Source organism: Protopterus annectens, chromosome 14.part0 (assembly GCF_019279795.1).
Source record: "Protopterus annectens isolate FY-2018-M chromosome 14.part0, PAN1.0, whole genome shotgun sequence".
In the NCBI taxonomy this organism is placed as follows: Eukaryota; Metazoa; Chordata; order Ceratodontiformes; family Protopteridae; genus Protopterus; species Protopterus annectens.
Window position 1 is genome coordinate 868,150,187 of NC_056748.1, and position 23,462 is coordinate 868,173,648.

General features: G+C 39.2%; 1 protein-coding gene across 1 annotated transcript in view; it reads left to right on the forward strand.

The window, feature by feature from the left end:
• The window catches only part of HECTD2 (HECT domain E3 ubiquitin protein ligase 2), a 1,329,650-nt gene that overhangs the window by 1,092,974 nt on the left and 213,214 nt on the right, over nt 1-23,462 (forward strand). Inside the window, exon 17 of the mRNA XM_044056649.1 lies at nt 6,354-6,441. Coding sequence (XP_043912584.1) covers nt 6,354-6,441 — 88 coding nt within the window. The remainder of the gene's footprint in view (nt 1-6,353; nt 6,442-23,462) is intronic.

Sequence of the window (23,462 nt, forward strand, 5' to 3'; positions counted from 1 at the left end):
GTCATGTGTGTGACGAGCAGCTGCTTTGTGCTTGTGTCCACACACACTGAGATCTTTTAAATCGCTGAGCAGTTCAGTGCTCAGTCAGTAAGTAAACACATACTCCCACACCAACGAAAAAAGTAAAATGAAGAGTTGAACTAAAATATTATCAAAATGCAGGTGCTCAAATGTTGCATTTCTATTGCTGCACTCTCACAGAGACCTTTTAAATAGCTGAGCAGTTCAATGCTCAGACAATCAGTAAATAAACACACACCTGCCCTAAATAAAAAGTAAATTGAAGTGTTTGGTCTAAAATGTAATAATATTCAGATGCTCAAACAAAAACAGTGTTTTTGATTTTTAGTAGGCTTCTATTGTATTTGTTTGTGCAGATGGATGCACAAGGAACTAAAGTTCTAGAGAGCTGTGAAAAGTGCTAATGAGCAAAGCATACCACGAGGATAGGGATATAGATAAACCCAAATATGGTCATAAAATTGAACAGTTAATGATATATTCAGTGATAAGGATGTGCATCACATACATGGATCAAAAAGTTGGAAAGACATTCTAAAATGCAACACATAGCATCTAAAATCTCATGGTTTCTATGGGCTAACCTATGGACTAATTAAGTTACTCCCTCCAGAAAACATCATTTCTTTGAAAAAAAAAATCAGTCAACTTATTCAGCAAATCTTTTGACCTCTTTTAGATGGTGTAAGAGTTAGAGATATGAAGGAAAGTATTGTTTGTGTAAGAACAACAAAATAACCAATAACTATGCTGTGACTTTTGACCAACATGTGTCCACTATCCTAAGAAAGTACTTCTATATTCAGCAGTTTATAAACAAAGGGATTATGTCTCGATCCACAGATGCCATTGTCCCCCTCTACTCATCCATCATTAGGCGGATCATTAAGAGTAATTCCACCTTTGGTGTGTATCTGTCCATACACATGCAACAACTGGAATTCTCACAGAGATGCCATACTAAAAGGATACAAAGCCTAAACAATATGTCATGCATGAACTGACACAAAGTTATGTCACTACACTCTATAGCCTACAGACTGTTTGGAGGAGACCTGTGTCTGACATACAAGCCATCTTCCAACCCATTAATGATGGAGCTACTGCATATCAGCAAGTCAAATAGCTTCAGAAATACTCAGTCTATAGCTGTAAACCTCTATGCAACATCAACAGAAGTGCAAGTTGGGTCTATGGATGAATATTAGAAAATTTACCCCTGGACTGCCCCCAGTACTTGTAATGGACAGAGGTAGCTCTTAAATGCTTTATCCCATGCATGAGTCCCCTCAAATTACCTATGGTATGATCCCAGTTATTCTCAATAGGGGTAATATGTAATTATTGACTATGGAATGGGGAGGGCCAATCCTACCACCAAATGGGATAGGTAGATGTAAGCATAAAAAGGGAACTTGTCTAGGCTTAAAATAACCCATAATGGCAGCTAGCCCAGTACTTGCATGTGAGTTATTGTTATGCTTGTTAAATGTACAGGATTGTACTGATAGTCTGCACATAACATAATTGCTATTTTCCTGTTGCAATTTTCACCATCATGGCATTCAGTATCTTCTTCTTTTTCTTCTTCTCTTTCAGCTGTTCCCATTAGGGATTCCCACAGCGGACCATCTATTTCCATTTCTTCCTGTCCTCTGCATCTTGCTCTGTCACACCAACCACCTGCTTGTCCTCTCTCATCACATCCATAAACCTTATCTTAGGCCTTCCTCATTTCCTTTGACTTTGTCTCCAAACCTTCCAACCTGGGCTGACCGTCTAATATACTTATTCATAATCCTGTCTACCCTCATCACTCCTAGTGCAAATTTTAACATCTTTAACTCTGCCACTTCCAGCTCTGACTCCTGCCTTTTTGTCAGTGCCACTGTCTCCATCCATTATAACATAGCTAGTCTCACTACCCTCTTGTAGACCTTCCCTTTCACTCTTACTGGCACCTGTCTGTCACAAATCACTCCTGACACTCTTCTCCACCCATCCCACCTTGCCTGTACTCTCTTCTTCACCTCTCTTCCACACTCACCATTACTCTGAACTGTTGATCCCAAGTACTTAAACTCATTCACCTTTGTCAACTCTACTCCCTGCATCCTCACCATTCCTCTATCCTCCCTCTCATTCACACACATATATTCTGTCTTAGTCCTGCTGACCTTCAATTGTCTCCTCTCTAGAGCATATCTCCACCTCTCCAAGGTCTCCTCAACGTGGTCCCTACTCTCACTACAGATCACAATGTCATTTGCAAACATCATAGTCCATGGGGCCTCCTGTCTGATCTCGTCTGTCAACCTGTCCATAACCACTGCAAATAAAAAAGGGCTCAAAGCTGATCCTTGATGTAATCCCACCTCCACCTTAAACACATCTGTCATTCCCACTGCAGACTTCACCACTGTCACACTACCCTCGTACATATCCTGTACCACACTTACATACTTCTCTGCCACTCCTGACTTCCTCATACAATACCACAACTCTTCTCTAGGCACCCTATCATATGCTTTCTCCAAGTCCACAAAGACACAATGCAACTCCTTCTGACCTTCCCTATATTTCTCCATCAACACTCTCAGAGCAAACATCACATCTTTAGTGCTCTTTCCTGGCATGAAACCATACTGCTGACCACTAATTCAGTATGACATAGTAATACATAGATCTAATGAACGTGCAACTGCCAGACAGCCATTTTAATAGGGATGCCTTTTAACAAAAAGGTTGGGAACTACTGTTTTATGGTACACTATTCCTCAGCAAATTTCCATCTACATAAAGTGACAGAAAACAAAATCTATCACTTTGCCCTTTTGTCAAGGACAGTATCTCACCATTGTAAATTATGAAAAATTTCCCTTGATTATCCTTGCAAACAAAACACCCTTCTCTCATGAATTCTATTGAATTCAGTATTAATCTCTGTTTACTACAAAGGATACGTATACTCACTCCGGGATACTCAATGTGAAACAGTATATTTAAAGAGACCTACCAAATGATGTGGGGAATCACCTTGACAGTAAAGGGCTTCCACTTCAAACTGGAAGATCACCTAGTGAGGATCTGTTAGCTGATATCACCTTTAGAGATAATGGGCAAAGGTTTTACTTTCATGTAACAAACCTTAGCAAATAGCTATTCCCATACAAATCCAAGTTGAAAAAGTTGACCTATAAATAGAAATGTTGAAATATTAATGTTATGTTAGCCATATTTGTAATTATACAATAAAGGGTAATTACATTCAGAAATGTGCGCACTGATTGGGCAGCCAATCAATATACCCATTGCAAATTGAGCATATACTAATTGAAAAAAGTCTGTTGTTGTGCAGCCAGACTTCTGTTTGTATATGCTCCATAACTATATTTATCACACTTTATGAGGGGCTTGGCAAACGTATGAAAAGTCAGGGATGTTCCGCCAAACTCTGGACAGTTGAGAGGTATGCTGCCATGCATGTGAACTGTCATGAGTTTTACGGAATGCCCTTGATTTTCTTAATATTTTCTACCCTTTCTCTCATAAAAAAAAAAAAAATTAATCTTCTGGTAAAGCACTGAAGATTTCTATCAGTTAATAGTGCCAGATGTTAGAGTTTTGTACTTCCTGTTTTTTTTTTAAAGAATGCATGTTCCTGACAAAAAAAAAAAAAAAATGAGAGAGTTAGAGTCAAATGGCTCTTTTTCTCATAAGTGGTCACATTTGCTTTTTTTCCCTCATTGAACTCAAAATAGCAAGTCAAAAATTAAAAAAATAGGTACTTTTCTGTTATCAGGGCAACAGCTGTAATCAGCAGTTGGAATGTAAGTCCGCCTTGCAGACTGTCACCAAATGTATTATATATCTAAATGAGCGGTTGGAATGTTACCACGCTGGTGCATCTGTATATATGTCAGAAGCAATCGAAGGAACCACAGATCTTGAAATGTTTACCGTGAACGAAAAAAATGTGGTGTTGTGTATAATGCAAGTATTGAAGTGTTTCTAGGAGCAATGTAATAAATTTGCATAATATATAAACCATATCAGAAAAAGTGCAAGAATAATGCATACACTTTTGAAAATTGGGAGAGCGGCTGAAACACCACAAGGAAGCATTTTTCACAGAATGCAGTGAATACGTGTCAGTATATACCTGAGGAAGTAGATTAAGAGGTCAAGAAAGAATACCGGAATCTGTCTGCAAGCAGATGGTTATTGCTTTAAATATACTGTTGTTTTTTTTTTATTCCTGAGGAAGTCAATTAACAGCTCAAGAAAGGATGGCAGAATCTGTCTGCAAGCAGATGGTTATTGGTTTAAAAACAAAGGTCCTTTTTTTGTTATCGGGAATACACATGTCATGACCCTTTGGAATGCAGATGCTTATTGTTTTAAATATACAGTCATTATTTGTTATTCCTGAGGAAGTCGATTAACAGCTCAAGAAAGAATAGCAGAATCTGTATGCAAGCAGACGGTTACTGGTTTAAAAACAATGGCCCTTTTTTTGTTATCGGGACTATACATGACATGACCCTTTGGAATGTTACCACGCTGTCACCTCTGAAAGTGAAGATAAGGTTGCATCAAAATGCATCTTGTACAAATTTTCAGACGTGACAGCGTGGTAACATTGCAACCGCTCATGACATCTGTTGCCCCGATAATGGAAAAAATACCAAAAAATAAATAAATAAAATAAAAATTCAGGGACCAGAAATCCAGAAGTGTAAAGTAAATACTTCAGTTACTGCTCATTCTTGACTCACAATTTAGGAAACAATATATAGTAAAAATAGATTTGTACCATGCAAGCAGTGGCATGTAGACACTGAAACATTTGTAGTACATGCTTAAGTGATCCCCTCCAAGAAAGCTATTGTAGAAGAAGACTGAAGTGTCATCATACATGGTAATTATCTAAAAAAGTAAGCAATTTTTTAAATAATGTCTTTGTTTAATACACTCCTATATATATGGCATCACAGGAATTACACACAGTCGGTTTTGTTTACGCACTTTAGCTTCACTCTCGTGATAAAACCTTGCCAACTGTGGGTAAATTCTTTGATATCCACATCCCGTCATGTATTATTGCTCAAGTATCACACTTCTTCCTATGTAAAAATCCTATCGGCTCAAGTCTGTTCACTTTATATTGTGCCACACACTTATGACTATCAAATGGTTCCATAATTAAATGATTTTGACTAAGACTATCAAATGTATGCTGTTCTCTTTCAAGTGCATTCTGTTCTTAATAAATTTATTGTACCCTACTTTTTCATATATATGCTTGTCATCATCGCTGCTTACAAGTCTGGGTTATGGCTGAAAGGATCAGTTTGACTAGCCCACCTAACCAAGTTGTCAAGCTAAATAAACAAAAAATAAAAATTGTAAGAGACGACATGGAAATGACAGCTGAGAATCGGATTGCATTCCTGGACTTCATAATTTATATTGTTTTTCTACTTACATAATTTGTATGGAAGTTGTCACCTTTTTATCTGTCCACCAACTTTCTATATATTAATTTATTTGTCTGTTTGTCTAATTACTAGAGTATCCTACTGGATTGTACCTCATTTTCACTGGAGATCTGGAAAGAAAATATCTTGACAAAAATATCTATACAGATCATGTAAAAACAAAATTATGCAAGATAATTGTTGTAGCACTATAGACGGTGATATAAAATATGATATTTAGGACAGCATTTGATGCCATTAGTCTGCATATAGTTATAAAAACACATTGAGTACACACAGTTTAAATTCTAGAAGTGTATGAACACAGATATATAAAAGTATTTGGATATGAAACAGCTTTTAGCTATTTAAATTTACAGCACAGTACTGACTTCATGTGAATGTAGTTGCTTTGAGCCCTGAGTGGGAATTTTACAGAGATGATAGAAATACCTTTTAATATGCAGTTGGTAAGATTTGTATTGTTTTGCTATGATGATAGTAATATTACTACTACTAATGCACTCTATAAGGCATGGAGAGATACCCTTCCAAGAAAAAAAGTGCAGATAAATATACACCTAAGGAAGTAACAGATGCATGATACAGAGTAAGCAGATGGAGGAGATGAAAAGGATCTGAGGAATACATTTCTGTATGCACATTTCACTGATAAATAAAGAAGGAGTGCAGAAGTAGTTTCTAGAATTTTACATTAAAAAAGATTGAGATTCACGCAGTTTTAGCAAATATGATTCATACTTTGTAGCCCCTGTTGTTTTCCAGTGGTGTTAATTGGGATTCAGGAATTATGATGTTTTTAGAACTTAAAAAATGCCACCTATCTTTCAGGTTTTTCAAGAAGAATTTGGAGTGACAAAGTCGTATAACCTTAAACCAGGAGGAGATAAGATTCCACTGACTAATCAAAATAGAAAAGGTAATATGCTTTATCAAGACTTTGAACTTCAAAGAATATGCTTTCTTGTTTAGCTTGCAGACATTTATAATGTAAGACATGAATAAAGAAGGAGTTAATGATTTGAAGATAAATGGGTATAACTTAGATCTGTAATATATTTCTGGTAAGACTGTTTCAAGGCAATGCCTGGTAGCAGATCATAACTTTTGTAAGCTATCAACCTTTGGACTATACACATCTGCAGGCAAGCATTAGTCTTGTCCAAGGTTAGTTCAGATGAGCAGAAAAGACACTTGAATGTAAAACAGATTATTTCCCAATTCTAATTAGTTCATTAGTAGTTCAAGATAATCATCATATTGATCACTGCTTTATAGAGCTAAGGCTACTGCAGCAGTGATCAATATGATAAATGCTGCTGCAGCAATATTCATCATATTAATCACTGCTGCAGTAGCCTTAGATATATATGGGTTATAACCTGCCAAGGATATAATGGCCAGCCAGTGTCAAAGCTTCAGGGCACCTTCCATGCCCCTAAACTGTCTGGCAGCATAAGCTGAGCTGACTAAAAGACAAATTTGGGTGAGAAGCCCTTCAGACCTTTGCTGCTGCCAACGAGTCTACTTTTCAGAGCCTTTTGAGGATTGACAGCCAGCTTGTGTTTTCCTTTGCTGATAAGTTCCCTTTGGGAGATGAAACAGTACATTTTCTTAATTTTGTTGATGTTTTATTACTTTCCTCTTAAGAGAAGTTATTTTTAAGGTAGGAGTGTTGTATTTTAATGAACTGCCTTGAGACTGTAATGCACTTTTAAACAGAGCACTTATTTCTTTCTGTCAGTTTAAAAGTAAAGTAACAGAAAACATTTTTTGCTGTGGAAAAATTGTATTTATTTTACTTTTGTTTGACTGGCATTTAGACTGGTAGTATTTATTGGCAGTTACTAATTGTCTACCCTGGGAAATAGGCATAATTTTTGCCATGACTGTGAAACTGACTACCAGTACCACTGTTGGTCCATTTTCCAGCCACAAAAAGAAAAAAATTAAGCAAACAGCCTTTTCCACCACAGCAAGCTAGTAGTTTGCCTCAGCTGTAGGTGGTTGACTCTGTTATGGACATTTGTTGTACCTCAGACCAAACATCTTTTATCTTGGTTCCTGTGGTGTAGCAACTACAGCCACTATGGACCAGGGTTTAACCATTTCCTGTATGTCTGTTGGGATACTCTCAGTGGGCAAGGAAGAGCCACTTTTGTTGATCCTGGGAGAGGGAACAGGGAAGATTACCCTGTTGTTACACAATGCTGTGCCTAACCTGGGGAAGTTGCTGCTGACATTAGTAATATGCTTGGACACACTTTTCCTGTCAAAATGAAACAGAAAACACCTCCTCCATAATTTTATTTGGATAAAAAATAAAAAAATAAAAAAGCTGGGAGTGAAATGACACAAAACTACACCACCTTATTTAAATCAAACCACAGGTTAAGTGCTTTCAAACAACAATATGGATGTTTTCAGAACACCTTCCATCAACCTTGCACTCAATTTATACACTTAAAATTCACATGACCTCACACTTGATTAAGCAATTAACTCAGCAACCCTAATATTAAACATTTATTGGAAACTGATATGGACACCTTCTAAAATATTTAACACATTACGTAGATGAACATTGAAAATAAAAAATGATTTATAAAAAATACACTGATTTTTAACCTCAAAACACTTCCTGTCAAAGTTATATCATTCAAACCTGGAGCTACCATGGCATTTGTCCTTAATTGTCATTTTAGTTCCTTATATTCTAAAAGATCTTCACTTGGGCCCCCTCTGCTTCCCATAGTAACATGATCAACAATGTAAAAGCAAAAACTTGTGGGTTTCAAAAGAACAGATGTGTCTGTAGAGGGCATTATGTTCTTCCCTGTTCTTTATATCATATAACTGATGATATACTTTTGCCCTAAATGGTTGAACAGTTTTCCCAATGTAAAAACAGTCTTATTGTTGACATTGCATGACATATATAACCCCAGTGGTCGAACAGTAATACCTTTGGGGCAACTTTATAGTTCCATATCCGTAAATAACAAAGGAAGAGCATTCAATATATTTTTACACAGGTTACAATTGCCACTTCTGACCATTTCACCTTGACTCCCAACAGAGCCATTCATTTCCATCAAATTTTTAAAATACCTGTCTTTTTTTTGTAAAGAATCCTTGCAGCCTGTCCTACTATTTTCAAGTGTTCTTGGTTAAGAGAAAAAGTACTCCAATTATTTTGAAAAATTGCCTTAATGTCATAAAAATCAGTAGTTAAGAGAGGACAAAGGCTCTGTTAAAATCACCCTGCATCCCTTGAGTCCACTCGGCCCATCTCTTGATCCTGTCCCTTACCTAATAGAGGGCAAAAGACACCATTATTTTTTTTTAATTTTCCCCTCATGTACTCTATCATTTAAAAATACTGAGGGGTAGCCTCTACTCTCATACGCAAGTTTCATCTTCGAACGCTCAATGCTAAATTGCTCATCTTGGGATGCCATATGTGATAGCCTTACATATTGACCCTTCACCAATGATTTCTTCTGATGGAGGGGATGCCAACTAGTAAAATGGAGGAAGGAGTTGGAATACATAGGCTGTCTGTAAATGGAGGATTCAAAATGTTTTTCCTTCATGTTCTTGAAAATGGATATATGTAAGTAATCAGTTTGGTCATTGGAAAAATTCAAAGTGAAGTTAAGAAAGTCAGTAGTAGTGTGCAAATATTGAAAGAATTCCTGCAACCTCTCCACTGTGTCAATCACAGTGTCATCTAAAAAACATCCATAAAGGGACAAACACTGCAGAGGAAGCCATATAGGTCTCCCAATAAACCGTAATTAGATTGGTGAAAATGGGAGCGCAAGCCGCCCCCATGGCCACTCCATGACATTGCTTAAGCAATTGACCTTTGAAAGTGATAAAATCGTTCATCAAAACCATTTCCATCAGATTTTTAGTGCTTTGATTTTGTCGTGGCCAAAGCTTGTGTTAAAACCAAGATACTCGAACCATTCTAAGCCCAATTCATGCGGGATGATGTGGAGTGTGGGTCCTTAACATGAATAGTTACAAAAATTAATTTCTCATCATATAAATGATCACTTACTCTTTTCAAAAAAATCCCATGAATCCTTATACAAATGATCGATTCACTTTTCGGCCTTCTTAAGTTGTTGATCAATAAAACAGCCTATATTAAAAGTCTTAGATGCTTTGGCATCAATTATAGGGCAGAGAGGGGGACAAGATAGACTCTTGTGGATTTTGGGAATACCAAAAATGGTGGGTATTCTAGGATGTGCAACCACCAAATATTCATAACCATCTGAACTGTTACCTCCATTTAATAACATATCCTCCAACTCAACATCTACCCTCCTGTATGTTATATTCATTGGAGAGAGACTTCCTCATAGGCATCACTAAACAGCAAAGCCAGCATCTTTTCATTATATTCATTCATATTCATAACAACAAGACCAACACACTTAAAGCACGAAACACAAAACTGTTAAAACCAGGCGAAAAGAACACTATAAGAGCCGGCAAATAAATGAAAAAAAACATTTATTGTAAGCGCTTTCAGTAAGGACCTTGCCTCACCTTCCTCAGACAAACAGTAAATGCATCAATTAACATCCCTTTTATACACAAGTTGAACCTATTAGTCAATTAGCATTGAGAAAGATAATTACTAAAAACTATTGACAACAAGTAAAAACCCCTGCATTCTAAAACATTCGATGTTGTACATGCTTTTCAAAAAAGCGTAACTTACAAATGTACACCTTGTTACTAAATATCAAGTAGCATAATAGAAAATACAAATTGAAAATCCAAATTTTTTTAAAAGGTGCAATAACATCGGATGTGCATGAACAATCTAGCGAGCATGCTCTATCTAGTAATATCACTGGTGAGCAGCAGTCCGAAATACCTGAGTTTGCAGGCTTAAAGTTAGTTAATACATAAATTAGTCTTATAATCAAATTATGAATTTAGTAAGTAATAAATAATTAATAATAAATAGTAAATATTAAATATTAATGTTCTTCGTGTACAATAAAGCCACATAATCCTTAATAACGACGACAACCTGCCAATAATTGGACAAAAAAGTGAAGTTAAATAAATGCTTAAATAAATACTTATATGTACCAAAAAGTTAATAAAATATGAATACAAAAATAAAATTATATATCTGAATGTAAATACATTATGGTTATCTTTTCAAAGCAAACAGCTTTAAAATGCATTTAATAGATATATTTTCATTCAGCCCTGGAAAAATATGTGCCCTTGTCCTAATTTGCCACATCAATTCATCTATCTCTAAAAGAATTTGCCAAGGTCCTCCTCTAATGTCATTGGGTCTATGTTGTAAAATGGCAAATTTAAAACTATGGCCGGGATGATCTAAATGCTTAGCTAGTGCGTTGTTAATATCTTTTTTACCTATGGCATAATAATGTTCATATATTCGCTGTCTTAACTTCCTTTCCGTTTTACCAATGTAATAACCATTACATTGGCCACATAAAGCTACATAAGTGACACTTTTAGTGTCACAATTGTATCTAGAGATAACTTTATATGTTTTATCATTTATACAGAATTGATTACTAGCCATAATGTATTTACATTGGGAACAGGCCCCGCATTTAAACATACCATTGGGCCTATTCAACTGTGGCTTCCTCCTGTTCTCTAAGATGGTTTTTAGATTTTGGTCCCTCCTGTATCTTATCTTGGGCCTTATTCCTAAAGTTTTTGACAGCATTTCATCCCCGTTGATAATATTCCAGTTTTTGTTGAAAATATCCCTAATGAGATGGTAGTCTATTGAAAATGTGCATAACAAACTTGTTTGGTAAACCCTAGAATTGTGACTGTTGAGAGCCTCTCCATGGTCAGTTAAATTCTCTTGGTCAAGAGAGCTCACCATGTAAGTTTCCCCTTGTCCTGTTAATAAAGGTTTAAAGTGTCCTACACTTCTTTTAAAGACAACTTCCTTTTTAATATTGATAACCAAGTGACCAGGGTATCCCCTATTCATGAACATTTTTGAAGCTGTTCACATTCGGACTCAAAATCAAAATTGTCCAAAATCATTCTAGCAGCCCTTACCATTTGGCCTTTAACAATGGCCCTTTTCTGATGGTAAGGGTGGTTGCTAGAAAAATGTAAAAATGCATTAGAATAGGTCAGTTTCCTGTATATTACACTTTTGTATCTATGATTAACTCTGTCATTGATTAACAAAATGTCGAGATAGTTAATTGAACTCTCCCCTATGACGGAAGTAAACTCTAAAAAGTTGGTGGTTTGTGTGATGTTGTTAATAAAATTGGGTATCAAAGATTTGTCACCCTTCCAAATACAAAACATGTCATCCTGGTACCTAGTGTACCAGGAGACATTGTCTTGAAATAAAGTGTTGGTAAACAAAAAGTTGTTCTCCCAATGGGCCATGACGGCGTTGGCAAAACTGCCGCCACACGGGGAGCCCATGGCGACACCAGTTTTCTGCAGATAAAATTGCCCCTCAAAGACCATGAAATTATTTGTCAAAACTATCTCAAGTAGTGTTTCAATCAAATAAATGGTATTCTCTCGTATGTTCTTAGTAAGTAAGAAATCCCTAATCCACTATAGACCAATCCTTTGAGGAATTACGGTATAGAGATACTTGATGTCAATTGTCAGAAAACACACATTTTGTTGGTATTTCAAGTCATTAATGCTTTTCAAAAATCCCCATGAGTCTTTGCAAATTTGAGGCTCACTTTCAACTAGTGGTTTTAGCACGCTATCTATGTATTTGGCACAACCGTATGTGATAGACCCACGACCATCAACAATGGGTCTAAAAGGAGGGTTGTTTATAGCTTTGTGAATTTTGGGAGTGCCAAACAGGGCTGGTGTTTTAGGTGCTATTATGGATAAGTACAGGTGCAGGTCTATATCTGTTAACCCTTCTAAAAATAAGTCTTCTAACATAGACCTAATCTTTTTGTATGCTAGATTAACTTTGTTCAAGGTAACCTGTGTATAAGCAACGGTATTAAGATGTTTGACCATACTTTCCAAATATGTACAATGATCCATAAACACCAAGCCCCCGCCCTTGTCAGGCTTCATGACCCTTATGTTACAATCGTTTACCAAATTTAAAAAGTCGTATTCTAATGGGCTGATGTTGTTAATAGTGTTCTTCTGATGGTTATTTTTGTCGTTAATAGCCCTAATATCCATTTCACACATTTTCTCAAAAACACTCAAGCTAGGATGTAGAGGTGGGTTAAACAAACTCGGGACTCTAATAGAATTAACCATACTAGAACTCTCTCCCAAGAGCAAATTAAGGTTTAACTTATGAACAAAAAGTTTCAAATCAATCAGGGTCGTAGCTATGTCCATATGTTTCCCTGGGACAAAAGTTAATCCTTTTGATAGAAAGTCAACAATCTCTTGATGGACGTCTAAGATGGTATAGTTATAAATCTTAGTCACCCCCCGAACTTATATATATGCGGGGTGCAGAACCAAAATCACCACAAGGGACTATCTCCTCCTCTGTCTCCTTTTGTTTCTTGTTTGGGTTTGATTCCGATTGGGTTGCCGGTTGTTTTGTTGGGCATTGGAGTTAACAACAAGACCCCCACCTTTGTCCAGCTTTATAAGCCTAACTTGATTGTTACTAATAATATTTCTCAATAATTTCCATTCATCCACATTCAAATTCCATTAGTATGTCTTTTGTTATTATGAATTCATTTTTTTAACAGTTGATGCTAAGGACCTATCCTCTATCATACCCCATAAATTGGTCTTGTTCATATTTGCATTAACAGTTACAAAACCATGCTACATACAAGGTATCAGAATATTTTATCTTGAAGTATACATGATGGCAAAAACAATTGTATTACTATTTGACCTCTGGGAGTGAGTATTTGCTAGAACTGTAAGGTGATAACTTCATTTTTTTAAAGGTTCAAACCACACCCACTGTGAGTTAAAGGTACACACTGAATAGAGCTGTACTGGAGGGAATGAGTTAAGATCTGTTCATGATTTTATGTATATTACATCCATTGCTGCTGCCACTGAAACTGTTTTGAGGAGATTTGTCTGGCTACATTTTCATAACCACCCAGATGTAAAAAAATGAAATTATGAATTCTTCCTTGGACATAGAGTTGGTTTTCAGTCCTCTTGCTACAGAGGTCATTATGAAGTGTGCTGGGGGGGAAGCTGATTCAGGGAATCTGTCAGATTTTTCAGCTCTTCTTTTGTGAGCTTCCAAAGGGATTGTCTGCTGTCTTATCTACCCTTAACAAAAAGCAAAACAAATTGTCAGGTCAGTGTTGGTATGCCAATGTTTAAAAAGCATTGACAAGGAAATCCCAAAAAGTGGGAGTGACCCAGGACAAAGGACAGTCCAGTAATCCAGAATTACTGTATCAGGGAATATTGTTTCCTTTCCACCCTAAAAGTCCCCTTAATCCTCCCAAAAAGATTGAATCTCCATTTCTCTCTCTAACAACAGATTGTTTCAGATCCTGACACAGATCCCTCAAGGTTACAGTTGGCAATGTGAGACTCTTCCTCCTTTTCTAGGGACTCCTCCTCATCAACCAGACCAAAGACTTTCCTTTCTTCCTGTCCTATGTCATATGCTGTCTCAAGGGTTAATAGAAACTGTTCCTCCTCATCTGATAGGAAAAGGATTTTATTCAAGAATATCATTGGTACCAAAGAAAAAAGATTCTTGGAGAATCATATTGGGTCTTTCCTTCCTAATCCAGTTTGTGATAGTGCCCAAATTTAAATTGCTGTCACTTCAAAACCTTCTACTCCGTTTTCATTTGAGTTTCTTACTAACCTTAGATTTAAAAGATGCATATCTTCACATTCCAATTCATCCACATGTCAAGTTTTTTAAGGTTGTGTATGTCTGAATCACATTATCAGTTCTCAGACGTACCCTTTGTGCTATCCCCTGTTCCAAGAGTATTCAGTGTTTGGCTCCTGGTAATAGTCACTGCAGGCTGTAGGGTATTCACAGATTTCTACATGTAGAAGACATTATGTATTCATTTTCAAAGTATCAGGAATCTGCTTTGTTGGGTAAGGGATCCTTCTATCCAGACTTGGATTCCAAGAAAACAATCAGATTTTTTTTCTGACACCTCACAGAATTGTTTTAATAGAGTGCCTGCTGGACACCTCAGTACAAAGTGCATTTCTTTCTCAGGAAATAATAGACCTATATTTAAATCTATTTTTTGGGAATTTCCACTTAGACTTCAATCTCCGTGACAAAACTCCTCATTACTGTTGAGATTCATGTCATCTATGATTCTCATGATACCTCTTGCAAGATTCTACACGAGAGAAATACAGTCATTTCTGAAAACCCTTTGATCCCAGCATCAGCACCAACTGACTTTTCACATTTCAGTCTTGGGATTTGTAAAAGGGGAATATATAGTGGAGACATCAAATTTCTCAGAATCAGATCTCCCTTTCTCCTCTCCTGCTACAAAGAAATTTGTTACAGCAGACATGTCAGATTTTGTTTGAGGAGCAGTATTAATGGGCATAAAAGAGCAGAGTCTTTGTAACAAGAATGATGAACCGAAACATATAAACATATAATAGATGCTCTTATAAATGCTGTCAACTCTCAACTCTCTCAGTTATCTGTAGTCCCCGAGATCACTTCATGTCTTTATAAACACTGCCACCACAGTGACAGGGTACATAAACAAGCAAGAACCAGATTTTACCCCTTCTGTAGATTGGCCTTGGAAGCATGGGGTATAGCTTTACAGCACAATCTCACTCTGCAGGTAGCTTTAAACCTGTCAGAGCAAAACTGCATGGGTGACATTTAACTCAGGGGAGGGTATTATTTTCGTATATGAGTGTTGGTAAATGCCTCTGCTCTTTCTTGTGTGTATTGGGAGTGGTATTGTATTTGTTAGTTTTGTTTATTCCTCTAGTTGTATGTGTTGTTTCACTATCCTTTGTAATCTCAAGATTTGAGTTGATTCACGAAATTTCATTTAGGCTACACATGTGGAGTTCTAAATGACAATAAAGTTTACTTTGACACTGACAAGCTGTGCAGGACCAGTGCAGACCCTCATGAATAAAAACTGAACAGAGGGCCTTCCAAGGTTTGATCCATCTTTTGGGATCTCCTTAGGTGGATCTTTTTGCCTACTGTCTGAATGATCAACTGTCACAATTCTGCTTCAGGACTTCATGCAAGAAAGTCTGGAAGGCAGATGGCTTTTCTTTTTTTTGGACTGTAATGTTCTTGTATGTCTTTCCACTGATTTTCATGGTACTTCTGAAGATTCAGTAGGACTCCCCAAAGATCGTTTTGGTGACTCCCTTCTGGCCTAGGCTACAGTGATTCTTCCTTCTTTTGGAATTGGCCAGTCTCGAGATTGGGGTGTTTAATGCATCTTGAACCTATAAACTATGGTTACCTGCCTGAATGACAGAGCCTTAATACCTTTTATGCACCTGTTTTCTGAAGATGTGCAGTAGAAATTATTGGAGGCAAGAAAGCCTGTACCTAAAATGTCATATATTAGCAAATGGAAAAGGTATTCTAGTTGTTGCCAACAAAAGATCCAGCAACCATTTAGGGCTAGTGTTTCTCTGATTTTACAGTTTTTGTGTAAGTTACAATTTTTACATCTGGAAATTCTTAAAATCTGTACCATATCCTCCTGTTGTTTAAGCATTGGAGGATGTAATTATTACTGATTGTAACTTGCATGGCAGTCAGCCTGCTACCCCAAGAAAGCAGATAGATTGTATAAAGTTCTTCAATTGTATGTTTTTATTTCCTAACCCCAGATCAGATCCAGCAGTGATTTATTTAGTAAATTTAGCTGCTAAACATCTGCTGATTGCCAATCCCTCGCTTTCTGACCAGGATGGGATACCTTTTGTGATGCCCGTGCACTGGTTCAGTAATCAAGGAGCCTCAATCCTCGCCACTAGCACCAGTGATGGGCATGCACATTGGGGGGATAACAAGTACACACAATTTCCCTTAAGAGCACACAGAGATCACAGTCAGTCTGGGGCTGGTTTCTCCCTTTCTCTCCAGATCCCCAATAAGACTCCCCACTAGCACAGCTATAAGGTCCAGATCTCAGCCTAGTGGTCAAGATAAAACCTCCAGCGCCCTCTCTGTCCAGCCAGTGCTTTGTGTTCCTGCTGACGCACACACCTTAAGATTTGATTTGGATACAAACACACAGACAATCCAGGGGAAGGCTGGCATAGGTTCTCCAGTTATGCCCCCTTTCTACCCAGACTATAAGGTAGTATCGACTGCCACCAGCCACTATCATCAGATACTATAAGGCCCTTCCCAAAGCGTGACCAATTCACTGTGTAATATTACTATTATCCAAATAGTAAGTTTACCAAACAGCAAGACTATTGGAGTGGCTTGGACAGTATCACCAAATGCATGCAATGTACTCTGAGAGCTTAAATTATGTCTACACAAAACAGCCAGAGTTGAAATGTTTAAAAATATTTAATAATAAATAATAAAAGCACAAGACAAATCTCATCATTTCAACACAGTGCTAATCAAGAGTTCAGAAATCACAGGAAACTTTAAAGCAATATTGTGGGATAGTCTGACATAAATATAGAAAACAGCTAGACTAATCTGGCTAAATTCCTATCTAACTCTAAGAGAAACTAAGTCCTAAATAACTTTCCATACAAGGAAAAGTGCTGGTGAGTTGTCGGCTTCAGACAAAATCCAAAATGCTCAACCTTTCTCTCTGGGAAAGTCTTAAATTGATAACACCCAGTACCACTGAGTCATTTCACATTACATCATTTTTATCCCATCTCCTGTAGTTCCCAGGCTAACCGAAACTCAGAATTTACATTTCTTTGTAAGATGCATCTGGCTAGGAAGCCACAGCAATGAAAGACACTTTTACATGTAAAATATAGTAATTATTTATGTCTTAAAACAATAGAAAGAATTTGTTGGTCCAGACATCCTGTCTCTGAACTTGAGCTCAAACACAGTTGTAATTCTTTACTTAACAGATTTCTTCCAGCATGGTGCACTGTGGTTGCATTTCTGAAGTTCAGCATATAACACAGTTTTCTTACATTTAGTTTTCTTTACATTTGTAACACAAGCCTGTGGATTATATTAATATTTACATTGACATACAATTATCTACAAAATTCTATCTATCTAGGCTGGCAGCCTTCAAACCCCCCCCCCATGAACTCAAGCTAGTTTTTGAAGTGTCCCTTGAAAAACGTTGCTTGAGAGAGTTGAGTCTGTCTGGGTATACCTCACCCCATTTCCTGTCTTGAGAGCCCATCTGCATTGGCGTTGCTAACCCCACTATGGTGCTGCATTGACATATATGCTTGCAACCCTAGGCTCCATCTTAGCAACTTGGCATTTTGCTGGCTGGCTCAATGTAACCATGTTAGGGGGATTGTGATCTGTGACTACAGTGAATTTCCTTGCATACAAATAAGGCTGAAGTTTCTGCAGTGCCCACACTATGGCTAGACATTCCTCTTCTACAGCTGCATAGCATTCGTACCTGGGTTGAAGTCTATACCTGAGATAAATCACTGGGTGCATCAACCTGCACAACAAATTATTTGCTGTAATCTGGACTGGCTAACACAAGGGGTCCTCCCAATGCTTCTTTAAGCTTCTGGAATGCCTGCTCACATGCTGTGGTCCACACTACCTTATCTGGCCTGTTTTTCTTTGTCAGGTCTATGAGGGGGGCAGCTATGGTACTATAACTGGGGATGAACTTTCTATAGTACCCTGCTGTCCCTAAGAATGCCTTCACCTGCTTTTTGGTAACAGGTGCAGGCCATGCCTAAATGACTTCCACTTTGGCAGGTAATGGCCTGATCTTATCACTCCCCATTCTATGTCCCAGGTAGGAGACATCTGCCATACCGATCTGATATTTGCTCAACTTAATGGTCAACCCTGCCCTTTGTAGTCTGCCCAGCACCTCTCTGACATGTTGAAGGTGCTGTTGCCAGGAATGGCTGTAGATGGCAATATCATCTAGGTAAGCAAGGGCAAACCCTCCTTCTAGGATTTGATCTACCAGCCTATGGAAAGTTGCTGGGGCATTTTTCATTCCAAAGGGCATCTTTGTGAACTCATACAAGCCAAAAGGAGTCACAAAGGCTGATCTCTGTCTAGCACTGAGAGTCAAGGGCACCTGCCAGTAACCCTTTGGTAAGATCAGTGGTGGTAAGATACTTAGCCCCACCCAGCTGCTCTAGGACTTCATCTGTTCTAGGCATGGGGTAAGCATCTGCCTCTGTGTGACTATTTAATTTCCTGTAGTCCACACAGAACCTGGTGCTGCCATCCTTCTTTGGCACCACTGAGGTGGCCTAGGGACTGTTGGACTCTTGAATTACCCCTAGTTCTAACATTGCCTGTGTCTCCTCCCTCAGAATCTGTTTGACTCTCTCAGGCACCCTATAAGGGGCCTGCCTAATAGGCCTTTGGGGTTCTGTATCCATCTGGTGCTGCACCAGGTGGGTGAGAGGCCTGCCTAATAGGCCTTTGGGGTCCTGTATCCACCTGGTGCTGCACCAGGTGGGTGCACCCTGGTTTCCCAATGAACATGTCCCCAAACTCCTGTAACATTGCTCAGATTTTTCGAACCTGGGTAGGAGATAGCTGCTGGGACATTGCTATCCCTTCCACTGAAGTGTCAGTCCAAGCCTCACTGAGGAGATCAGTCACCAGATGTCCCACAGACTCCTCTTGCAGTCCACTGACAATACTCAACACAAGGGCCTCCCTGTCATGGTAAGGTTTCATCATGTTAACATGGTACAGTTTATGCTCCTGTCTAGCAGTTCTTCCATGTAGTTAACATCACAGACCTTCCTTACCACCTTGTAGAGTCCCTCCCAGGCTACTTGCAGCTTGTTGTGTCTGACAGGAATGAGAACCATTACCTGCTACCCTACAACAGCATTCCTATCATACCATACCTTTTTCTGTTGTTGAGCTTCTCCCAGGTTCTCCTGGGCCAAGCTCATGAGTTCCCTGAGTCTTGTCCTGAGTTTTAGTACATATGCTACAACAGACTCCTTGTGAGATTCACACTCAACCTCCCACTCATCTTGAATTAAATCTAGGGGTCCTCTCACCCTCTGCCCATACAGCAACTCAAAGGGTAAAAAACCCATGGATTCCTGGGAACCTCTCTGTAGCAAACAACAGATGGGACAAATATTTGTCCCACTCTCTCTTAAATGGGTTCCTATTACCTAATCAAACTTCCAGAAGTTCGAACTTGGAAGTTCAAAAGGTGAAAATGTCAAAGTCGTGGAAGTCCGAATTCTTTCCCAGGGAAAGAATTCGGTTGGACATTTCTGTGGCTTCAACATTTTCTGCACTGTGGTGCAAAGGTTATGGAATGGGTTAAGGTAAGTGTGTGATTGTGATGGATGTTGGGGTTAGGGTGTGTGTAAGGTAAGTGTGCAATAGTGACGGACTTTAGAGTTAGGGTACGGGTAAGGTAAGTGTGCGATAGTGACGGGCTTTAGGGTTAGGGCACGGGTAAGGTAAGTGTGCGATTAGTGATGGACTTTAGGGTTAGGGCGCGGGTAAGGTAAGTGTGCGATAGTGGCAGACCATAGGGTTAGGATTTGGGTTAAGGTTAATGCATAGGTAGTTGTATATGGAAGGTTTAGTGTAGGTTTATAAGGTTTTTGGTCTGCTTGTGTTGTGTGTTTTTCGGAAGAGCAAATTTTTTTCCCCTGGGAAAAATTCACTGTTCTGATGTTTCAATGTTATTACATTTCAGTCTTCCAAGTTTGAACATCTGGTGTTCGAACTTTTGGAATTTCGATAATGGAATATGAACCCCTCTTAAACTGGTTTGCAAATGCCCATAGCATTGACTTGAGTGTAGAGTTTAACCTCTCAACAAGACCATTAGTCTGGGGATGGTAGGGAGATGGTCTTCACGTGCTTCACCCCACAGTACTTCCACAGACAAGCCAGCAGGTCTGATATGAAATTGGCAACTCAGTCAGTATTTCTTTTGAGTAATCTACCCTGCTGAAAATCTCTAACAAAGCATTTGCCACCTTTTCTGCCTCAATGGAGGACAAAACCACTGTCTCGGGGTATCTTGTAGCATAATCTACTACCACTAGGATATACTTTTTCCCTGTGGAACTTGGGGTACTCAGAGGCCCAACAATATCCATAACTACCCTCTGAAATGGCTCCTCGATCACAAGCAAAGGTATCAAAGGAGCTCTCACTTTGTCTCCTACCTTGCCTACCTTTTGGCACTGCTCACAGGCCCTGCAGTAGTACCCTGTTACATCTCTGGAAATTCCAGACCAATAGAAGTTTTGCATAATATGTCTCTTTGTACGTTTTATGCCTACACGACCTGCAAAGGGAATAATCTGGGCTAGGGCCAGAAGCGCCAGATGGTAGGCTCTAGGCACTATCAACTACTGTATTCTCTCACCTTCTAGCTCTCCCTTAGGGGTCCACTCTCTGTGCAGTAACCCTTTGTCCCAGTATACAGATTCTCCCTTCCCTTGAGAATCAAGCGCCTCACTAGCTACCTGCTTTAGGCCTTGTAATGTAGGGTCTGAGAGCTGAGCCTGTCTCAACCCTCTGTCTTTGTAACCCTTCCCAGCTCCCCTTTCACAGGAAGTCTGGTATCCTCTGACAGCAGTGCCTCACTGTCAGTCTAGGTACTACTACTCACATCTGCCCTTGCAGTCACTCTGTCCAAGAGACCATCAGTACCAACAAGCAGCTGTGGCTCACCTTCAGTCTCACTGCTACAGGGTAGCTCCATCCCTGAAGTAACAACCTCACTAGTCCTGGCTGCAAGTATGTGGTCTGACTGGGTCTCCCTCAGGCTACCAGACCCACATGCTTGTCTCCTAGCCTGACTGTGTGTAACTGTGTTAACACATGGTACTGCATTATCAAAATCCTTCCCTATCAGAACTTGTGCAGAATGGTAGTTTGGTACCCCTGTTGTCTCAAGACAACCTACTGTTGGCATTTTGCCTTTCCAACTTACTGGCTCCCTCACCTTTTGTTCCCCACCTTGCCTCTGTGGACATCTATATGCCACATGGCCCCACTGGTTGAATTCAAAACATTTAACCTTTGGTCCTGGATGTGTACCTGGACTAGTGGCTTCCCCTGCTACTGTCAGCTTCTGTTGGGGCAGACTGGGCTGCTCACCATGGGTTCCTTTAGACCCCTGAGCACCATTGGGTGTCCCTTTCCTGTGCAGTGATTCCCTGCTTGCTAGATATAGCTCTCCCTTCTTCCCCAACTCATCTGAAGTAGCACATTTTCCATCAGCTAATCAGATCTTCATGTCCTCAGGCAAAGTGCTAAGGGCTTGTTCCCTCACCAAGGTCTGCCAGCCCTTCAAAAGTGGTGACCTGGCATCCACTCACACACCTATGAAAATAAATGCTTAGTTCTGCAACATATTCACACACACTTTCATCTGCCTTGCATCTATGTTCACGAAACTTTTTCCTATAAGCTTCAGGTGTTAGCTTAAAAAATTCTACCAAACCATTCTTAACAGAGGTATAATCAAAAATTCACTTTCAAATAATTTAGACAGTACAGTTACAGCTTTACCATGGAGTAAGGGGGTCAGGAACCGTACCCAGAGCCTTTGGTCAACATCATACTGTTTACATACCCTCTCAAACATATGAATGAAACTATCAAAATTATCCCCCCTCTGTAAACTGCAGAAACAATTTCCTGACCTTTTGTGCTTCTGGGGTCCAGTTACTCCCTTCCTTATTACCTCCATGACCCTGGCAAAGAGTCAACATCTCCTTTTAGTGCTTCTTCTGCTCTCCTTCTCCTCAGCTTCCAGGCATAGCAGTTTCTCACTCTCCTCAGCCTATAGGCATCTCAGTCTCTCTGCTGATTCTGTTTCCAAACACCTGGCCTCCAACTCAAGTCTCTTTAGCTCCAGATGGATTTTTAAGTCCTCTGCAGTAAGGTTGAGCTGCCCATTCTCTGAGTGTTGTACATCTCCACGGCCAGTCTGATCATCCTCCTGGTTGCTATTCTCTGATGCAGCTGTGACCAAAGCTGCAATCACGTCTACTTTAGTCAGGTTTCCATGCACCAGCCCTTTATCCTGGCACATCACAGCCAACTGGCTCCTTGTCAGCTTACAGTACTCCTCTGCTGACATACTTTCCTGCTCTCCCTGACTAACTAAGCTAACAAAAGAATCAAAACAATTGTGATCTGAACTCTGAATATTCACTGCTTGGTTGATGTAGAGAGCAAAAACACCTTCAGTGATCACTGTACACAAGCTATAAGAATTCACTATCCACACCACTACAAGCCAATTAATATGTGATGTGGCTGTCTGACCACTATCAAATAATATTTTATGTGGATATCCCACCACTGCTAAACAATTAATATGTGATGCCTGCACACTGGCCCAGTAATCAAGAAGCCTCAGCCCTCAACACTACCACCAAAGAGGGGTGTGCACTTTGGGGGGATAACAAGTACACAGACAGTAAAGTGCAATTTCCCTTAAGAGCACACAGAGATCACAGTCAGTCTGGGGCTGGTTTCTCCCTCTCCCTCTCCAATAAATCTCCCCACTGGCACAGCTATAGCATCCAGATCTCAGCCTAGTGGTCAAGCTAAAACCTCTAGCACCCTCTCTGTCCAACCAGTGCTTCGTGTTCCTGCCCATGTAGCTGACACACACACCTTAAAATTTGATTTAGATACATACACTCAGACACTCCTGGGGAAGGCTGGCACAGGTTCTCCAGTTATGCCCCTTTTTCTGTCCATACTATAAGGTAATACCAAGTGCCACCAACCACTATTATCAGCTACTATAAGGCCCTTCC